Here is a 20,824-nt window from a genome sequence, read left to right as displayed (position 1 = left end):
CCAATATCACCAAAAAAGTTTTGTTACTATCCTTTAACATTAAAAAAAAGATAAAACATTAAAAATACTATTAAAAAAATAAAAAGAGGGACAGCATGGCTCAGCGGTACGGTCTTTGCTTCGTACCTGAAAGGTACCGAGTTCGATTGCGCTGTGTGGCCTTGAGCAAGTCACCTGCCTTAGCTCATTTTGCGGCGCTGCACTGCGGATGACGCCTGGGTTATTTCAGTCTTGCCTTGGAATAGATCCTAGAGACAAATTTCCCCTATGGGATGAATAAAGTGAATTTTATTTATTCCTTTATTATATGACCTTCAATTACAGAAGACATTAGAAAGAAACTGGAGGCAGCAGAAATGTGGTTTCCTAGAAGGATGTTAAGAATCTCATGGACAGAGAAGAAAACTAATGAAGAAGTATTAGAGCAAGCTGAAACTAAAATGTTACTAATTCGTACAATAAGAAAAAGACAAAAAGCAATTTTTAGGGCACCTAAATCAACATAAATGAATTGAACATCTTGCTCTCACAGGAAAGATAGAAGGTAAAAAGAGTAAAGGTAGACCAAGAAAAACATATCTGAATATTTGAACAGCTGGGTGACAAAGAAAAAGAAAAGAAATATTAGTTTTCTGAAGTAATCTGATCAGAGAGATGAATGGCGTACCATGATCACTGATGTCTGGCACAGACTTGGTACTTGAAGAAGAAGAATGACCTTTAGTGAACTTATATGAATTGTTTTTTCCACATCTGTAGAGATCTCAATCACCCCACTCCCTGTCAATTGGAGTTCTGGTGACCTAATTCTACCGACTGCTTACCTGACGGAATGCTGCAGTGAAGGATCCCAGGTAAGCCACAATGCCAGACGACACCAAGACGTCTCCATTCAGATTGTTGTATTTCTCTCCAAGGCTTTCCGCTGCCTGCTGCCATCTGGGAAATGATTTTATTTGGACTCTTTACACGACAAGTTTCTATCCTATAACATTTTAAAAATCCTTACGTATGTTCACGTTCTCTCACTTTTAAAAAAATGTCCAAGCCAGGTTACGCTTCAAGTTAAACATCATAATAAAAAATCCCCAACAAAATGAATGCTCTTTTAGTAAAAGACATCTAATATATATCTAAAAAATAGTTCTCAAGTACTTTGTCAAAAAAACCCCAAAGAAACAAACAAACAACATTTAATAATGGGAATAGCTAGTTTGTTCTTAAAACCGACAACTTTGTCATTGAAAATCAAATCCTTTTCTTGGGTTGAGTTTATGATACGTTCATTCAGGACAATGTATCTGAATTTTATTTTTAAAACTAACAAAAACCCGTTTCGTTCAGCACGACATAACTACCATTTTGAGACAATGAGTCATAATATTTGTACCTGAGTCTTCTATTAAAATCCAAATTGTCCTAAATCGTTGCAGCAAAGGTTTGTAGACAAACAATAAAAACAGAAACAAGACAAAAATATGACAGAGACAAATAATTTCCACTCATTTACATAAAATTCTTGATGAGCTTATAATAATAATAATAATAATAATAATAATAATAATAATAGTAATAATAATAATAATAATGCTGAAAACTTATATAGCGCTATAACTCCTAGACTCCAGACTCTAAGCGCCTATGACTCATCAACATATTTTCCATTATCCTATAAATATGATGTATACCGATGTCTACTTATCTTCAGTTCTGATAACCCACATTTTTATGGGCTCATTAGTGTCATGGAAATAATCTCAAACCGACACAAAATAATATCTATTACAACAATGGGAAATCAAGCCCAACATTTGCTTTGTGTTATCAGACTTGAAAAGATGTGTTATCAGACTTGAAAACACGTTTTATCAGACTTGAAAACATGCGTTATCAGACTTGAAAACATGTGTTATGAGACTTGAAAACACGTGTTATCAGACTTGAAAACATGTGTTATCAGACTTGAAAACATGTGTTATCAGTTTGAAAACATGTGTTATCAGACTTGAAAACATGTGTTATCAGTTTGAAAACATGTGTTATCAGACTTGAAAACATGTGTTATCAGACTTGAAAACATCTGTTATCAGACTTGAAAACACGTGTTATCAGACTTGAAAACATCTGTTATCAGTCTTGAAAACATCTGTTATCAGTCTTGAAAACACGTGTTATCAGTCTTGAAAACATGTGTTATCAGACTTAAAAACATGTGTTATCAGACTTGAAAACATCTGTTATCAGACTTGAAAACATCTGTTATCAGTCTTGAAAACATCTGTTATCAGTCTTGAAAACATGTGTTATCAGACTTGAAAACACGTGTTATCAGACTTGAAAACATGTGTTATCATACTTGAAAACATGTGTTATCAGACTTGAAAACACGTGTTATCAGACTTGAAAACATGTGCACATAGATGTATTACCTTTCTTTCTCCCCACCAAGTCCACCTATAAGCTGGGAGGCTCTGTCTAATTTCTTTTCACAAAGGTCGACCTGATTCTCCAAATCCACTTTCTTACGTTTATTTGTATCCAGAGTCTCTTCCAGTTTCTGATTTAGAGAAAACAAACAAATATATTATTTTAAAAAATAGCATAATTCAGTCAAAGAAATATGGTTTGGTAGCTCGTCCTTGCACGTCTGGTCCCTATTTATCACATACATTAAGTCCATGGATTTGAGCCGATAACTAGGCAATTCAACAGCGTATGCATTTGAGAGGAAATTTGCACCACCATTTGCCCTGCTGTGATTGAATGGCTTGGGTTGTGGATCCGATGGACATTTTATTTCAATAGACTAACATCCTGTCCAAAGAGTAGGAAACAAATTATTGTAATTTTCGGTTTAACACAACAGAAATTGTGTAAAACTCCAGTTCCAAGGGTCTAAAGAACTATCTTTAGAACTGCTGGGAGAATAGGGAATGAGATTAGCGGAAGAGTAGCGTCCCTTGATTGGACGTCACCGGCGGAAAAGTTATTAGAGAGAGAACGTCATGTTGGTTGTGCGCATGCGTCTCTCGTCCTCGCTTCCGGTGACAGCAGCATGAGACACTTCACCGAAAGCGAGTACGAGAGAGACTCATGCGCAAAACCATCATGACGTTCTCTCTGTAATGTGACGTCCAATCAAGGGACGCTATTCTTCCGCTAATCTCATTCCCTTTAAATGAAATAATGTGAACCAGCGTTTTGATCGTGATAATTAAATGAAAATGAGTTATATAACTGTTCATAGTTTTTAAAGTGATCTAGAACTACCTAAAAAGCTCCTCCTGAAATCTAATATTTACCCTACCTGCAATTTTGCTTGAACGCTTCGCAGCGAAGCTCTCTTTTTCTCTAGGGAACCCATGGCCTCTCTCAGTTCTCCCTCAGCAACTTTCAGAGCAGCTTGCTTTGGGGCAACAACCTTGGCCACTCTTTCAAAATATAATAATGAAACCATAAGATAATGGCATTCATACCTTTGAAGATGAAATCCTACAAAATTAACAAAAATGCTTTACTAAACGTGTGCCTGCTCAGGAAAATTCACTTTTACAGGGCAATGATTGTTTCTGAAACTGTTGTTTCTTCTCCTTAAGGCACTTTTAACAGTTTCCAATTCTCTAAATTACTTTTTTTAATGAATGGCTGAAGATAGCAACGTGCAGCAAGTACTGCAAACCGAGTGTTGGAGCTCCCTCCTTGCACACTGACACCACACTTCAGTTTCATTCATACCGACCCCATCCACTTAGAAACACATGCCACAATTGTCACTACATTTTGGTTATTTGTTTTCTACATTTCTCTGTTGACTATTTTTTCTGATAAGGGTTTGTGCCCAAAACTTCCAATTTTCACCTTTTTCCTTGGTAAGTCTGCCACTTAAGTAGAACACAATGACTGAATCTGTAGTGCATTACATTAGGATCAGGAGGGACCAAACTAGTTGTGTCCCTCTGGGCAAAAGGTTGCTGTCCCCATATTTGTTCACTTGAAATACAAAGGGTAATTCCATATGACAGTTCTAGCTTTTAATTCTGCTATTCAGCCAGCCTATTACTCAATTTTCATTATACTGTATGCATGATATGCTTTCCAGTTCAAGAATTTTTTACTTTAGGTCAATTTCTATCCAAATTTTCCTACTTTATGTTATCATTTTTATGTGTTCCACTTCAAGAATCTTTATCTAATTCTTCTTTTTTAAATCTGAATTTTGATTTTATAAATTCTTGGTTAATTTTTTGTAAAATTCATTTTCTAACCAGTCCATAGCATTTAAAAATCTACTTGTCACTTTCAAGTTTTCATTTAAGAGATGACGTAAATTTACAAGTATCGTAACGAAATATATCATCATAACTTACTCATCATATTTATCCATGGCACGCACCCATTTACACAGACCCTCACAAGCTGTCGAGGCCAATCTGATTTTATCTGGGTCAAAGTCGGGGTTAGGGATGTAGGTTTTACGAATCTGTGCCATCACTGGCTTGGGGATGTTGTCCTGAGAGAGCAAGGCATGAATTAAAGAAGTGAAACAATTCATTTGCCAGGTCTTACTTTCATTGGAAAGAAAACTTTATTTTATAACATTACATGATTGTCTTACTAGCAGGGACCAACCCTCTCTCTTTCTTCTTCTATCTAAGATACATTTTAAAAATGAGAAATATCTTACATAGAGCCTTTGATTGTCTTGTATTATGATGGATATATTTGTATTTGTCGATTGATAGTATGTGGGTTATTGACATATAAATGCAAATGTTTTATCCAATGTCATTGTATGAGTTTGGCCACAGAGTATGATATTGTCAAGGTTATGGGCTGTAGAAATGCTCATTATTATTATTGTTGTTGTTGTTGTTGTTATTATTATTATTATTGTTGTTGTTGTTAATTATTATTATTATTATTATTATTATTATATTATTATTATTATATTGTTGTTGTTGTTGTTATTATTATTATTATTGTTGTTGTTGTTACTATTATTATTATTATCAAAACCATTATTATTATTATTATTATTATTATTATTATAACTATTATTATTATTATTATTATTATTATTATTATTATTATTATTATTATTATTATTATTATTATTATTATTATTATTATTATTATTATTAATATTATATATATTATTATTATTATTATTATTATTATTATTATTATTATTTTATTATTATTATTATTATTTTTATAACTATTATTATTATTATCATATATTGTTATTTTATTATTATTATTTTATTATTATTATTATTATTATTATTATTATTATTATTATTATATTATTATTATTATTATTATTATTATTATTATTATTGCTATTATTACTATTATTATCATTATTATTATATTATTGTTATTATTATCACCATCATTGTAATCATCATTATTACTAATTAATTTTAGTCCTATGCCATTAACTTAACTACACTCTGTCTCCTCTTTTTTTTCCATTGAAGATTCATTTTAAGCACTTGGTACATCCTGTAATAATACCGTTTTGAGACAGTGGGGCACATAGGGACATTTATATTTGTATGTTTTTAAGGATTTTACGGCGCTTGGAACACATTTAGGTCATATCAGCGCCAGTAAAAATTAAAAAGGCAGAAATTGGGATAGTTAAAATTTCTAGACTTACAATTAAAGCACCCAAGAATAAGTAAGACATAGGGGAACTGGGAACAAATAGGGATCAGATGTAGATTCCAAGAACACACCATCAATGTACTTAGTTTGAGATCATCTATAGGTCTCATCTGGACACAAGCACACGATCCAACAAAGAGGAATACACTCAAATGCTTACATTATACATTCAAAATAACAAATATAAATATACATAACAGAGAGATGATATACAAGGAAAAATATATCATCTCCCAAAACAATAACTATATGCATTTGTCAAAACCAAGTAATCTCATTCCAAGACAAAGACAGAAAGCAAGTTGGAAAAAAGATATAGGGAGATAGTAGACACAGTAAGTACCTCCCTGCCCACTATGGGAGGTCAGGAACCCCACCCAGATATGAAAATTTAAAGACAACTCCAAACCTTGTCAAATTCCTTCAACTGTTCAAGGAATTTCATATCTCCCAGCATTTTCTTGGACGGACCCCAGAAGTCGTCAATCTTCTTTCCTGATCCGTCCGGTGCGTTGATCCGCTCGGGTTTGATTCCCCTTAGTACACAGACGGCTTCCAGCACCAACTTGACCAGGTATGGTGGGCTCTTCATGGTCTTAACCAGAGTGATGTCCTAAGGAGTGACAAGCAATACAGATTATATTTCCTTTGATAGAGACAACTTATCTCCTTAAAGGCTGACTAGGAAAATATATTCCATGAATTATACATGACATAATATTGAAATAATTTTAATAAATCACATTTGTTTTTGATAACGGCAAGTATTATTCATATTTGTATCTTAACTCAATTCTTTGTCGATCAAATTCTTTAAGTGGCCAAAAGAAGTTGTGTTTTTTGGGGGTTTTGTTTCAAATTGAAATCCATTCCCAATGCTTACATGTTATCTTTACCCAGAGATATTATTGGAGCAAAGAAGCTATGGAACTAATCAATCTTCAATCGTTCTTATTTTCAACCGATCAAGGTATATAAATATATTATACTATGCATATTTTCTGATTTCTGATTCCGATTTTCTAAAAGTTTCATTGATAGGTAGATTGAGTTGTCTGCTTTTGTGTTTGTTTAATTTTTTATTTGTAATTTCTTAAAATATAAAATCAACTTTAAACACAAATTGAGCAAACTTCTTACATGACATAAACTTAAAAGTGATATTTCATTGCTTTATCCCACATAATAAACAGTATTACTGTTGGTGTGGAACAGCTTATCAATAAGTTTGAGCACGTTTAGTTGTATATTATAGGATTCTTTCATGGCCTTGGATTTATCAAATGAGTTAATTTTAGCGCACATTTTACCATCATGAGCTTGTGAGTGAGTGTTAATGTGAGATAAAAATAACAAATAGCCATAAAAGAATACCTTCATTCCTAGATATTTCGTAAACATTCAATTGATTTGCCATTCTTATACAGTTGTATTTTCTTTGTCTACCATTTTGATCCCCCAAAAACATTGGATTGGTATGCATACGCACCAAAAGACTATTACAGATGGCCAATCAAATCAACGGTTTTTTTCAACCTTTATTTATACCAAAAGGATGAGTACAAATATGAAACAATCATTGACTTAAATCTCTATTCAACAGGGTTCAATGCATTAATCAATGGGTTTTCTAAGATTAGGGATGGAATAAAACACTTTGTGGTCTAGTGGAATAACACTTGGCATCACTAAATATTTAAATGTCCTAATCATTAAATAAAAAAAACAAAAAAAACGACAACAACAAAACAAAAACATGGTTATATAATATAGTAATTATTATTATCATTATTATTATTTATTATTATTATATTATTATTATTATTATTATTATTAATTATTATTATTATTATTATTATATTATTATTTATTATTATTATTATTATTATTATTATTATTATTATTATTATTATTATTATTATTATTATTATTATTATATTATTATTTATTATTTATTATTATTATTATTATTATTATTATTATTATTATTATTATTATTATTATTATTATTATTATTATTATTATTATTATTATTATAATTATCATTACTATTTTATTATTATTATTAATATTATTATTATTATTATTATTATTATCATTACTATCATTATTATTATTATTATCATTACTATCATTATTATTATATTATTATTATTATTATTATTATTATTATTATTATTATTATTATTATTATTATTATTATCATTACTATCATTATTATTATTATTATCATCATCATTATTATTATTGCTATTACTATTGATATTATGACTATCATCATCCTTATTATATTTACATTTTGTGTAAGGGTGTTGAGAGCACCTAGGGCAGCCTCCAATGCTGGGAGAGCCAGAGCTAGATTGGCATCGCAATCATCTTTGATGGCTTTGGCGGCTGATGCCTGTTGGTTGGCAATGGCTTCCTCGGCTTTCACTACCTGGAATTAAAAAACAAACAAACAAACATAAGAAGCAAGCTTGCAGTGATTACAAACGTTGCTATTCATTAGATTGTAAAAATTGTAATAGTTTCACAAAAGAACAAAATACTAAACATGGAATGTTTCAACTCAAAATCCTTCTACAGCTAAAACGTGCAGTTCTTAGTATTTTGCTTTTGTAAAAAAGCTGTTATTTATCAGAAAGGCAGATATAAATGATGATGAGAAAAAAAAGGAAGTGAAAGGGTCAGTTCCTTGGTAGGACTATCCCGAGTGAAAGGGTCAGCTCCTTGGTAGGACTATCCCAATTGAAAGAGTCAGTTCCTTGGTAGGACTATCCCAAGTGAAAGGGTCAATTCCTTGCTAGGACTATCCCAAGTGAAAGGGTCAGTTCCTTGGTAGGACTATCCCGAGTGAAAGGGTCAGTTCCTTGGTAGGACCATCCCGAGTGAAAGGGTCCGTTCCTTGCTAGGACTATCCCAAGTGAAAGGGTCAATTCCTTGCTAGGACTATCCCAAGTGAAAGGGTCAGTTCCTTGGTAGGACTATCCCGAGTGAAAGGGTCAGTTCCTTGGTAGGACCATCCCGAGTGAAAGGGTCCGTTCCTTGCTAGGACTATCCCAAGTGAAAGGGTCAGTTCCTTGGTAGGACCATCCCGAGTGAAAGGGTCCGTTCCTTGCTAGGACTATCCCAAGTGAAAGGGTCAGTTCCTTGGTAGGACTATCCCAAGTGAAAGGGTCAGTTCCTTGGTAGGACTATCCCAAGTGAAAGGGTCAGTTCCATGGTAAGACTATCCCAAGTGAAAGGGTCAGTTCCTTGGTAGGACTATCCCAAGTGAAAGGGTCAGTTCCTTGGTAGGACTATCCCGAATGAAAGGGTCAGTTCCTTGGTAGGACTATCCCGAGTGAAAGGGTCAGTTCCTTGGTAGGACTATCCCAAGTGGAACCCAAGACAAGATTGGTCTGGCTTCTGATGCGGCTACATGCAACTTAAGCCTTAGCTAATCCCACTAGAGTTTACTAGAGGAGAAGAGAGATGGATAAAATAATAGAATAGATGTCTCTTTGGATACCAAGAATTGATAGCTGAACAATCCAGAGCTCAAGTAATATAATTAAAAAATCAATAACACTTCTCACACAAATAAAATCATGAGAGAATTATATCGTGTTTTGATGTACTGCATTTATTACGATGGCATGTGCAGCTATGTGGTCTAGTGGTATGACACTCGCCTTCGGATTGGAAGGTCCTGGGTTCAAGCCTCGCGCTCGGTGCATAGTTGAGTCCTTGGAAAAGGCTCTTTACTCACATTCTCTCACCGTACTCAGGTGTAAAATTAGTATCTGGCCGTGAACAGTGTTGTCTTTGTTCGAAAAATTGTAATATTGCCTAACAGGCGTCATGTCTCGTCCTACATGTTAAATGTTGCTGTTGACCAGGGACCCCTTGTAAAGCGCTTTGAGCACATTTAGTGGATATTGCGCTATATAAAGCTCAATTTTAAATTTTTATGACGATCAAAATTTTTGGAAATCACAGACAAGTGTTTTTCATACTTTAATCCCTGTTATGCTGATTTTCATCCCCTTCGATCAGCGACTTATCTGTGGCGTGGGTTGACATTTTCCCTCATGTGATCCCGCCTCCTGTTATGGGTTTCACAGGGTTGCCGGATCACAGCCCGGTCTTACAGACATGCAGTGCTTGCGCGGTGCTTGACGGAAGGCCTTTTGGTGTCGGGCAATGAGCTGAATCAGCCAAACATAACGTGGCCGTGGCCTCCAATTCAAGAATATGGACAATGAAAAGGAACCCTCACTGACAGAATAATGTGTTGTTACTTCTGTAGCATCTTGCAAAGAAAGGTCTGTTCAAAACAGTTTCCCGTCCCAAGTTCAAGATGTGGACTGACAGACAGCTGCAATCTTGCACTGTTTTGTTGTCTCTTATCAGTGACTATATCATTGCTGAGCTAACCCAAGCCGAGTAGGTTCACCGAGTTTGTCTGCCAACGAGGATACTGGCACCACTGTCCTTTTGTGGTGCAGCAATGTCATGCCCTATCACTATCAAGGTAGATAGTTCATTATCGTTTTTCGAAACAAGAAACATAAAACAATTACAGCAAGGTAGATACAAGGTGAGATAAATTTTCAGTAGAGACGAACAGCCTAGAATTCTTAATAATTTGTCACAGTTATATTCAATTTTGGAAATTACTTTTTTCAGTCTACAGCTCCCAGCAGGAATCATGTCTGGTCATAAATCTAAATGTTAAATGTTGGTAGCTATTGGCTTGCAACCTCTAATAAAGTGCTTTGAGCATATTTTGGTGGACATTAAGCTGTATAAAAGCTAAAGTTATTATCATTATAGGTACAGTGATCTATATTTATTTACAATCAAATTATTGGAGAATCAAAGAAAAGGTTTTTGTTGCTTGTACGATAACAGGACTAATTCTCCAATGTCTTTCTGGGGTGTACATATTTATCCGATGGATGACAATCCAGCAACTAACACGATTGCCAACACCACACGTCATCCGTCCGTCAAGCTAAAGCCTCACCTTTTCCACAGCAGCCACCTCTAAGGACTCCTTCTCCACAATGGCCATGATATTAGTCACCTCCCTGGAAGCGACCACCAATTGGGGCTGCAAGTCTGTTAGTTCTTGCTGCATGACGCTCACCGATCCAGCAGCCATGGCCAATTTCTCCAGTCCGACCACGTATCGCATCTTTTGGGTCATGACCTGTCTGAGAGAGTCAATGGAATCATTTTAAATTGTTATTTATTTACAAAGGTTAGAATGTTTAAAAAGTATATCAGAAGCTAAGCATTTATTTTGCTATTTATTATCTTTATTTAAATATTTATTCATTTATCAATCATTATTTATTTATTTATTATCTGTAAATGTATATATATATTATATATATATAATATATATATATATATATATATATATATATATATATATATATATATATTCATTTCTCTATACAGCAGACTTTATATTATTATTTCGGAAAAAAGATTTGTAATCTGAGTATGAAGCCATACACATAAATGATAGAATATAATTTTTAAATAATAATATTAAAATATATTAAACAGATTTTAAGAAGAAACAAAAAGTAATTTATTAAAAACAAATAAAAAAAGAGAAGAGATATACAAGAATTGTATAAACATCACCAAATTATTTTGAATAAACACACAGCCATGCGAGTCATGTTAATAAATGTCATCAAAACAGCAGTTTTACACCTCCAAATACCTGGCATGGCAGTTTTTTACATTGCAAAATATCACTGATTTGCATTGCGGCCGCAAAATCTGCAGTTTTTTTTGAAAATTTTCAAGATTTTGCAAAGAACCCCCCCCCCCCCCCCCAAAAAAAAACCCCAACAAAACAACAACAATAAAAAAAGGCGAAAAATAAAAGACGAATTGTTTTCCCTTTTTATTTGATAGCTCGTGTAGAAAGTGGAAGATAATTAATCAAGAGTAGTTTCTTTTTTACTATCTCATTTTCTTCCTTTTTACTGACCGTACATTTGTTGCAAGCCCCATGGAACCCTTCTCTTTCATGAACTAATTATGGGTTTTTAGGAAAATTAATCACAAAATTTTGCAAATTTTTTTTGCAAATTTTGCTGTTCTTAGCTTGCAAAATTTGGGATTTTGCTTGCAAAATATAGGATTTTATTTTGCAAAAAAACCGCCATGTCAGAAATACAACATGCCCACAATTCAATAATTTATGAGACTTTATAAAAAAAAAAAAATATATTCCCTTTATTCATACCTAAGGGGGAAATTTTTCTTTAGGGTCTATTCCAAGGGAAGACTGGAATAACCCAGGCGTCAGCCGCAGTGCAGCGCCGCAAAGTGAGCTAAGGCTAGGTGACTTGCTCAAGGCCACACAACACGGCGGGTAGTTGAACTCGGTACGTTTCGGGTACGAAGCAAAGACCATACGGCTGAGCCACGCTGTCCCACGACATATAACTAAAAAAAAAAAACAGGAACCATATTACTCACTCTCTATTGGATTCCAACAAGACTTTGAACGTGTTTATGAGTTCCAGGTAGGAGGTCGGTGTGACATAGTTGTGACGTCCAAGCTCATGCAAAAATCGGACAGACAAACTCTGGTATGAAATTCAGATGACAATTAGACTGATGGTGATGCATTTGGAATATTAAGTTGGTTCAAATCGGGTAAGGGAAGCTACCGAGTGTGATGTTTAAAAAAAACCAAAACACTTCCACCCCCTTAAAAACCCGAACAAAACTTGAGCAAATATATATAGTAAAATATCCGCTAAACATGCTCAAATCACTTTATAAGGAGGCCCAAGCCAACAGCAACACTTAACATAAGGAACAAGATATGACACTTGTAAGGCATTATTATCATTTTTTTTCAGTCAGATAAAATGCTGTTAATAGCTTGCTACTCATTTTACACAAGGGAACGATGAGAGAATGTCAGTTAAGAGCCTTTTCCAAGGACTCAACTATGCACTTCTCAGAGCATGACTCAAACTCTGCATCTGTCAGTCCAAAGGGAAGTGTCATACCACAAGAGCAAATAGCTGCCTGAATGATAATTTCAAAATGATGTCTTTTCGTGTTGAATTTTGTAAAAATCAACGTTAGTCAAAGACTCATTTCTGAAAATAATTAACCACAATTATAACATTGATTTTTGACTTTTATTATACACATTTTATCACTCTGAAACAATCACAGACATTCTATTATTATTATTTTAATTTTTTTTACACTATCTCAAAGACTGAAGTTATTATATTATAAAATAATAGAATTAATTATAATAATTAATAATAATAATAAATAATAATAATAATAATAATAATAATATATAATAATAATAATAATAATAAAATAATAATAATTAATAATAATATAATAATAATAATAATAATAATAATAATAATAATAAAATAATAATAATAATAATAATAATAATAATATATATAATAATAATAATAATAATATAATAATAATAATAATAATAATAATAATAATGGTAGATGGCATTTATATACCATGCTCTGTATGCTAAAAATAAAATGCACGCAAAATTATAATCCTTGGTCTGAAAATTGGACCTGTATAGATTATTCCATCCATACCTGCGTTGACTGATGAAAGTATTTACACATGATGATGACTCCATTTTTGTCTGTCTCAGTCATCTCAATGGACCCAAGGAACCGAGAAGCCACGGCCTCCAAGGCATCATTTGGCCAGCTCTAAAATTGAGGAGAGAAGAGAAAAAACATATAACCTATAAGGATTAGATCAGATCTATTCTACTCACTTGCTGTGCTCACTGTGATTCAGTCTGATCAGACAACATGAAGTGCGACTATGTGGTCTTGTGGTATGACAGTTGCTTTCGGATCGGAAGGTCCTGAGGTCGTTCGAGCCTAGATTGGTGCATAGTTGAGTCCTTGGAAAAGGCTCTTTACTCACATTCTCTCACTTTACTCAGGTTTAAAATGAGTACCTGGCTGTTAACAGCATTGTCCCTATTGGAAAAAAATGTAATATCACCTAAAGACGTCATGTCTCTTTCTACATGTTACGTGTTGTTATTGGTCAGCGATCCTTTTCTAAAGCGCTTTGAGCACTTTTAGTGGATATTGCACTATATAAATGCTCATGTTTTTTCTAGCTAAGATTAAATTTATATGGTCTGCCTCAATCCCTCCCCCCTCCCCACAATAAAAATGGAGAGGAAAATTTACTAACCATTCCTGTGTCACATTATATTCATAGTCATAGTTTGAAAGAGAAATCCTTTTTTCAATTACAAATCTATTTAGAATAGAAGAAAAGTCTTTTGATATTTCGTGAATTGAAATTTTATTACATTCTTGACCCAGAGGTTAAAAGGAAAATATTGGGAATTAGGTACCCTAACAAACCAGCAAAACTGGCGCTTAAGGAGAAAAAAGAATTATAAGAAAGATTTTAAAAAAAATTGAACTTTGTATAGCGCAATATCCACCAAATGTGCTCAAAGCGCTTTACAAGGGGTCCCTGGTCAACAGCAACATTTAACACATAGAACAGGACATGCCGCTTGTTAGGCGATATTACAATTTTTTCGGACAAAGACAACGCTGTTAACGGCCAGGTACTCATTTTACACCTTGGTACGGTGAGAATAAGTGAGTAAAGAGCCTTTTCCAAGGACTCAACTATGCGCAGAGCGCGAGGCTCGAACCCAGGTCTTTCCGATCCGAAAGCCAGTGTCATACCACTAGACCACATAGCCTCACATATTATAGGTTCTCAGCCTTTAAGGACTACTAGAGGATTTTTGTGAGCCTAGTTTATTCTGTATTGCTATTTTGCCATTGCTACTGGCATGACATTTATAATGGCTTGAACGTTGCATGATTTATATACAATCATAAATGACAGTGTAGGATTAATGGAACAGAACAAGTGATTACCATGAACCAATCAATAGTACAGCAGTTGACGAGAGATGGGAATTTCCGAAGTCGTAATCGGAAAGCGTCTCCTATTGGGCTCATGGCCAGCACCACGTGCAGCTGATCTCGGACTCGGGAGATGAATAAATTCATGAGAGCTGCTGGTGAACCGTCCGTCTGATGATTTTTTTCTCTTGTTCTATGACCATAGAATTAAAGAAAATATAAACAGTTACCTGTACCTGTAGTTAAGAAATAAAAATAATGTTACTCTATCGCTTACCATAAATAGTAATACCTACTGACATAGCACATACACCTGCTTTGAAATGTCAAACTGTCAAGCTACTGATTTCAACTAAAACAAGACAGACAAGTGATAGTATTTTTTTCTCTCAATGCTTTTAGATTGATTATAATGAAATAAAGATTGTTTGAAATACCTACAGAATATAAATACAAGAATTCTTGTACCATTGCATTTTAATATCCAAACTTTGTTTCTAATAATAATATACTTATGCGTCCAGAGCCTCCAACCCGGGGGGGGGGGGGGGGGGGGTAGGTTGTGCAATATAAATGTGCATTATTATTATTATTATTTCAATGCACTTACAACTTTAAAAAGCGGATCTGGAAACTCAAAACACAATAGAGCAAGTATCCCACTTTATTTGTCAATTTATAAAACTTCATCCCTCTGTTCACTCACGCCATCATCTCCATGAAGCCTTAAAAATTTGTCATTCATACCCAACTCGATTTCAAACACATCCTTTATTTCTATGACGATACAAACTGTACTAAGATCTGCATTACAGACAGTAGGGAGGTGCCAGAAGACAACAGAGAATAAAAACGTTAAAGTGGCGATGGGACTTGAACTGAAAGCCTGTCTTTTGCATGTCTCCCAATACTTAAATTCAACCAATAAATATATTTCATAGGCCCTCTTCCCAACTAAAATACCTGTCATAAGCTCTCATTTTTTCGCAGATTTCTACTTTTTCCTCCACGTCAAACAGCCCTGGAACTTCCCCAGAGTTCAAAAGACCATTGACATCTTCGAGAAAAGACTCTTTCTTAATCTGAAATTACAATTGCAATATAACAAGTCCTTATTTATTGGATATAAAGAGCTAAAGGAAAACAACAAATTAAAATGTCAATAAATGGCTTTTCCACAAAGTAAAATATGCATTACATCTTTTTATGTGACTGACTGTCTCAAAGTGGTAATATGTCAGATGAACGAGATATTGGAAATAGGCTTCGACAGTCGTGACGTCACTTCCCTCGTAATGACGCATAGTAACTGGTTCTAATCTATCGGAACAATGGTGGACGCCATTATGAAATATTTCTCCGGCGAGCATAAAAGTGTATCCAGAGGAGAAAAACATTATAAATCTGATCATGTTTTGACTGTTATACACTCTCATCACATGACATGTGAAAAAGTTCTAGCCAGCATGAAGAATAAAAAGTACAGATTTTATTTGTTTAGAACCAAACTGCTCGTTGCTGCGCGGAAGTGACATCAGACAATTGAATCCAATAGCCACATTTATGAAACTTGGGGTTAATTTCTATTCGTTATGGTGGAAAATAAATACAATTTATCACATTAAGAAAAAATATCTAAGTTCGTATTTCTTATAGTTTAGATTCTAAATTCACCGTTTGGAGTCTGATTCATCCTGACCAAATACCGTTATGAGTAGGTGTACCGATTGGTCCATAGATGTAATGATCATAGCATTGAAAGTCTTTTCAAGGAAGAAATCACAATATTTAGTACATTATTGTTGTTAAAAGATAATTACAACCCATTTAACTTTATAATTCTATTCCTATAATAAAATTGTTTAAAAAAATGAAAATTGTGTGTATTTAACGTCGTGCCATTTCATGAAAAGCCGTCATTTAAACTCAGTTATATTATAGCGATCCAAGAAATAATATTAAAAGACCCCCCCCCCCACACACACACAAGTAAACACATAATTAGATCTTCGTTTCACCTGTGTATCTGAGAAGAGAAAAACGGATGGTTGAGGCAGCTCTGTTGATTTCCTTAAAATCCTTTTCAGATCCTCCCTCCATTCAATTGACGAATACGTTTTTGAAATCTCCACCTAAAACATTTCAGAGACAAACAGTCTTTATTCTCTTTATTCTACACCCCTTTAGTAGTCTCTAATAGGAAAAAAACAGTCAAGCTCAAAATGCATTAAGCCTGCTGCTATGACGTAATTGCACTATTGGCTTCAACATTTCATATCAAAGGTGAAGATAGATAAGCTGTCGTTCGTCAAATAATTAATGACTGATGACCTTCACCCTCATTTTAATGCTGTAGTTGCAGACCTAATTATAATTATTAATGCTAGGCTTTTATACAATTTTAGGACAGTTTATTTGGCGGTTAACATCTTCATTTGAACCGTCTCTATTGTATTTAATTGGGTCACTATAATATAAGTTGTTACCTCATTTAACAATACACACATTGGAGTAATACGCAACAAATGCCATGTTTTGTTAATGACACAAAAATCTACTTCTCATCTCATCTTACATTAAGATTATATTTACTCTTCTGATATTTTTATATTCACTGACTTTAGTAATGATTCGTATGGGAAATAGTACAACTGGAGTCTTATAGTACAATTTTAAAACTATATTGTATATTTCGTGACCTCAGACAGAGCCAAATGTTTGGTTTCCCTTGGTCCCAAATCCAATAAAGGTCAAAAACTGGATAATAATGATAGACCAATCACTGTAATTTTTTTGTATCTTTATATTTTCATTGTTGCTCTTCTTCTTCTTCCTCCTCCTCATCATCTTTATATTCTTTCTCATCACATTACACAAGAAACAGAAAACAAAGGGATTGAAATGCTAAATCATGGTTCTTCTATCTAAAGCATTCTCCCACCTGAAAGAGTTCATAGTCTGAAATGTACGCAGCCAGTCTGGTGAGAGACTGTCTCCCCGATCCACCCACCCCAACCAGCAAGGCATGACTGCAGGGTTGTTTGATGATTCGGGCTATTCGTGACACGTGCTCCAGGGCAAACCTGGCAAGAAATAGGACAATTATTGTTACTACGACTACCAGTGTGTGCTCATATTGAAGTTCTGTTTAAAAAAAAACAACTTATTTATTGTTATCGATAGCTGATGCTTAAATCATTTATCAAAACAAGGCTTAGAATCTTAGCTACAACACTTGTACTTTATTTTTCACCATACTGGTGTCCACACAGAGATGACTTATCTCAGCCCCAATGATGAACATCTGCTACTACTTCTGTCTCATTGTCATTATGGTGTCCTTGTTCTGCAAAATTCCCTGCATATCCTTCAAAAAAAAATAATTTATATATCAAGCCCTCCTTGAGCACTTTATTTAAACCAGAAATTAACCTGATAAGTACTAATTTTGACTACTCACTACTCAATGAAGAATAGCCACATCTCGACCAACAAACAATACCTAAAATCTCTAATCAACAAAACAGAAAAATTTATAAGTAACACCAGATGGCGAGCTTTTTTCTATTTAAACCCAGACCAAAGCGTTAAAAATAAGGAAACTTTTGGACCAAATTTGTGCTTGCCTATTTATTGAAAAAACAAAAACCTACCGGAAAATGATAATGGAAAGGTTTTGGTTGGAAATAGTACTGGTTCCATCCTCAGCCTTATCATTTTCACCTTTTGGTAGATAAATATGATCCCAGCTTCAGGCAGCTCCCACCACTTGCTATTTTATCTATCATATTCTTCATAGCAACAAGTGTGTCCAAGTGGTTAAAGCATTACACTGTGGCCCAGAAGGTCCCGGGTTCAAGCCCCACTTCAGGCACTTTCGTTTTTTTACTACGGCAAGATTATCAACTGCCAATTTGCTCACTTTGGACAACATGGGTGATTCCTATTGACATCAGACATCTTGTTTGATGGATTATCTATATTCCTTCATGGAATGCCTAAGCAACGGTATCTAATGATGCTATGGCATAACAAACCTGAAGAGAACCAAATCCATTGGTTTTTTCGTCATCTGGTTGAAATCTGCCAAAAAATTCATCAAGATTGCCTGTATGGAATTGAGATCATTGGCAGGCACATAGCTTCTGTCACTCATGGTCGGGTCGGTAAAATCGCAGTAGATAAGGGACCTCATATTGTCTTCCGTTACAGTTCCTGATAACTCAATGTCCAGATGCCCCAGAAGAATGTCGAAGTGTGAGTCTAAGTGCAAATCAGTTGTCTCCCTTAGACAATTGTAGAGCCAAGTCCTGTCGCTGTCGTCAATGAGACGATCTCCAAACACACGATTTACCTGATGTGAAATCGATCAAGTAATTTTAATTTTTAAAAGATTGCTTTGTTTGTTTTTTTTTGCTTTTTTTACGATCTCCAAGCACACGGTTTACCTGATGTGAAAACGATCAAGTAATTTTATCTTTTAAAAGATTGCTCTGTTTGTTTTTATTTTTTTTGTATGTGGCACAATATCTATTGAATGACTTTATAAGAAATCTAAAGCCAAATGCAACACTAGGCGTACAAAACACTACATGCCACATGTGAGGTGCTATTACAACTTTTTTTTTTAGAAAAAGACAACACTGTGACAGGCTGGGTACTCATTTTACACCTGTGATGAGAAATTGTCAGGAAAGAGCCTTTCCCGAGGAAGTAACTTTGCACTGCCTAGAGCAGGAATTGAACTCGAGACCCACATGTAAGAAAAAAAAACAAAAAAAAAAAAACTTGAGCTTTTATATAGCGCAATATCCACTAAACGTGCTCAAAGCGCTTTACAAGGGCTCCCTGGCCAACAGCAACACGTAACATTTAGAACGGGACGTGACGCCTGTTAGGCGATATTACAAATTTTTGTTTGGACAAAGACAACGCTGTTAACAGCCAGGTACTCGTTTTACACCTGAGTACGTTGAGAGAATGTGAGTAAAGAGCCTTCTCCAAGGACTCAACTATGCGCCAAACGCGAGGCTCGAATCCACGACCTTCCGATCCGAAAGCGAGTGTCATACCACTAGACCACATAGCCGTAAGGGGATGAGTGACAAACCACAAGAACACCAAGCTGCACTAGCCAGGTCAGTGGCCACAAACCAGTACCTGACCCTGGATCGATTTTGGTACAAGGCCGTAGAGATTGTGACAATGCTCTAACCGGCCAGACATTCTTTTACACCTGAGTGAAGTGGGAAAATGTGAGTAAAGAACCTTTTCCAAGGACTGAACTTGGTGCTGCACACGGCAGGTTCCAACCTTAGACTTATATACAAGCTGAGTGTCATACCATTAGACCATATTTATAAAGCCATAAAACAATTTAATTTGGTGCTAAAATAGTCAAGGGCATTTAAATACATAAAAAAATGTTTTTTTTTTTCAAATCTTCACAACGATTGACATTACTTCGTGGAGCCAGAGACGTTTGACAGCATCCTGATCAGGAGTTGTACTCGGCTTGCTTAGCAATACTCCCTGAATGACTCGGCTAAAATCCCGCAAGTTGAAGAGGTAATGACTTTTAGCAGGTGTGGGCAGGAGATTTTTGATGGCCTCTGTGTAGACGTTCAGGGTGGCTTTGACGATGTTTTTGACGCATTTGTTGATTTCAACTGGAAACTCACTGGGAAATAAATTTAAAAATAACCAAAAAAAAAAAAGAGCTGAACGTAAAGATTTGTTATGCAATGAAGGTTTATAAAGAGAGTCATTATCCATCCTACTCACTATTGTTATGGAAATATCACAGGGGCTGATAATTAACTGGTTCTATCTTTAGATGTCTTCAAATTGAGAAAAATTGATTTAAAGTTTATATGAACGTCATCCACAATTTTGTATGTAACTTTTGATCGGATAACCCCTTTTAAACAAAAAATATTGTCAGATGAAGCCATTTAAAATTTGACTGTATGCATTTGATAGAAAGAACCAGTTAATCCTCAGCCCACAAATTATCTTTTTCAGAATTCATGTGGTGCTAAAATTATTATGTAAAAATACTTTTGACTTAAAGATGATATAGACTGATGTAATTGAATGCAATGAATTTATTTTAAAATGTACAGGTTGAAATAAAAACATTTACCTATCGCCAAATGAAAATTATTTAGAAGCTAAAATTGAATAAAAAATTGTACATGTACACATCCCCTTAAATA

At 34.5% G+C, this 20,824-nt stretch overlaps 1 protein-coding gene across 2 annotated transcripts in view; it reads right to left on the bottom strand.

Moving 5' to 3' along the window:
• LOC144971434 (dynein axonemal heavy chain 7-like) overlaps positions 1 to 20,824 on the bottom strand; it is a 111,416-nt gene that overhangs the window by 34,935 nt on the left and 55,657 nt on the right. For both annotated transcript variants that reach the window (XR_013645136.1, XM_078912344.1), the window contains exons 32-46: positions 20,070 to 20,286; positions 18,644 to 18,960; positions 17,548 to 17,689; positions 16,625 to 16,738; positions 15,570 to 15,688; positions 14,619 to 14,799; positions 13,287 to 13,406; positions 12,166 to 12,275; positions 10,685 to 10,874; positions 7,970 to 8,110; positions 6,083 to 6,286; positions 4,368 to 4,510; positions 3,308 to 3,431; positions 2,430 to 2,557; positions 825 to 939 (exon numbers count right to left, since the gene is read on the bottom strand). Coding sequence is in view for 1 of the 2 variants with exons in the window: in XM_078912344.1 (XP_078768470.1) it covers positions 825 to 939; positions 2,430 to 2,557; positions 3,308 to 3,431; positions 4,368 to 4,510; positions 6,083 to 6,286; positions 7,970 to 8,110; positions 10,685 to 10,874; positions 12,166 to 12,275; positions 13,287 to 13,406; positions 14,619 to 14,799; positions 15,570 to 15,688; positions 16,625 to 16,738; positions 17,548 to 17,689; positions 18,644 to 18,960; positions 20,070 to 20,286 (2,365 nt within the window). In the remaining variant the exon portion in view is untranslated. The remainder of the gene's footprint in view (positions 1 to 824; positions 940 to 2,429; positions 2,558 to 3,307; positions 3,432 to 4,367; positions 4,511 to 6,082; positions 6,287 to 7,969; positions 8,111 to 10,684; positions 10,875 to 12,165; positions 12,276 to 13,286; positions 13,407 to 14,618; positions 14,800 to 15,569; positions 15,689 to 16,624; positions 16,739 to 17,547; positions 17,690 to 18,643; positions 18,961 to 20,069; positions 20,287 to 20,824) is intronic.

The sequence above is a fragment of the Berghia stephanieae genome, chromosome 1 (assembly GCF_034508935.2).
Source record: "Berghia stephanieae isolate SIO BIC M18660-M18661 chromosome 1, UCSD_Bste_1.3, whole genome shotgun sequence".
NCBI lineage: Eukaryota > Metazoa > Mollusca > Gastropoda > Nudibranchia > Aeolidiidae > Berghia > Berghia stephanieae.
The sequence above is the reverse complement of the archived record's forward strand: the minus strand, read 5'-3'. Positions and strand labels throughout refer to the sequence as shown.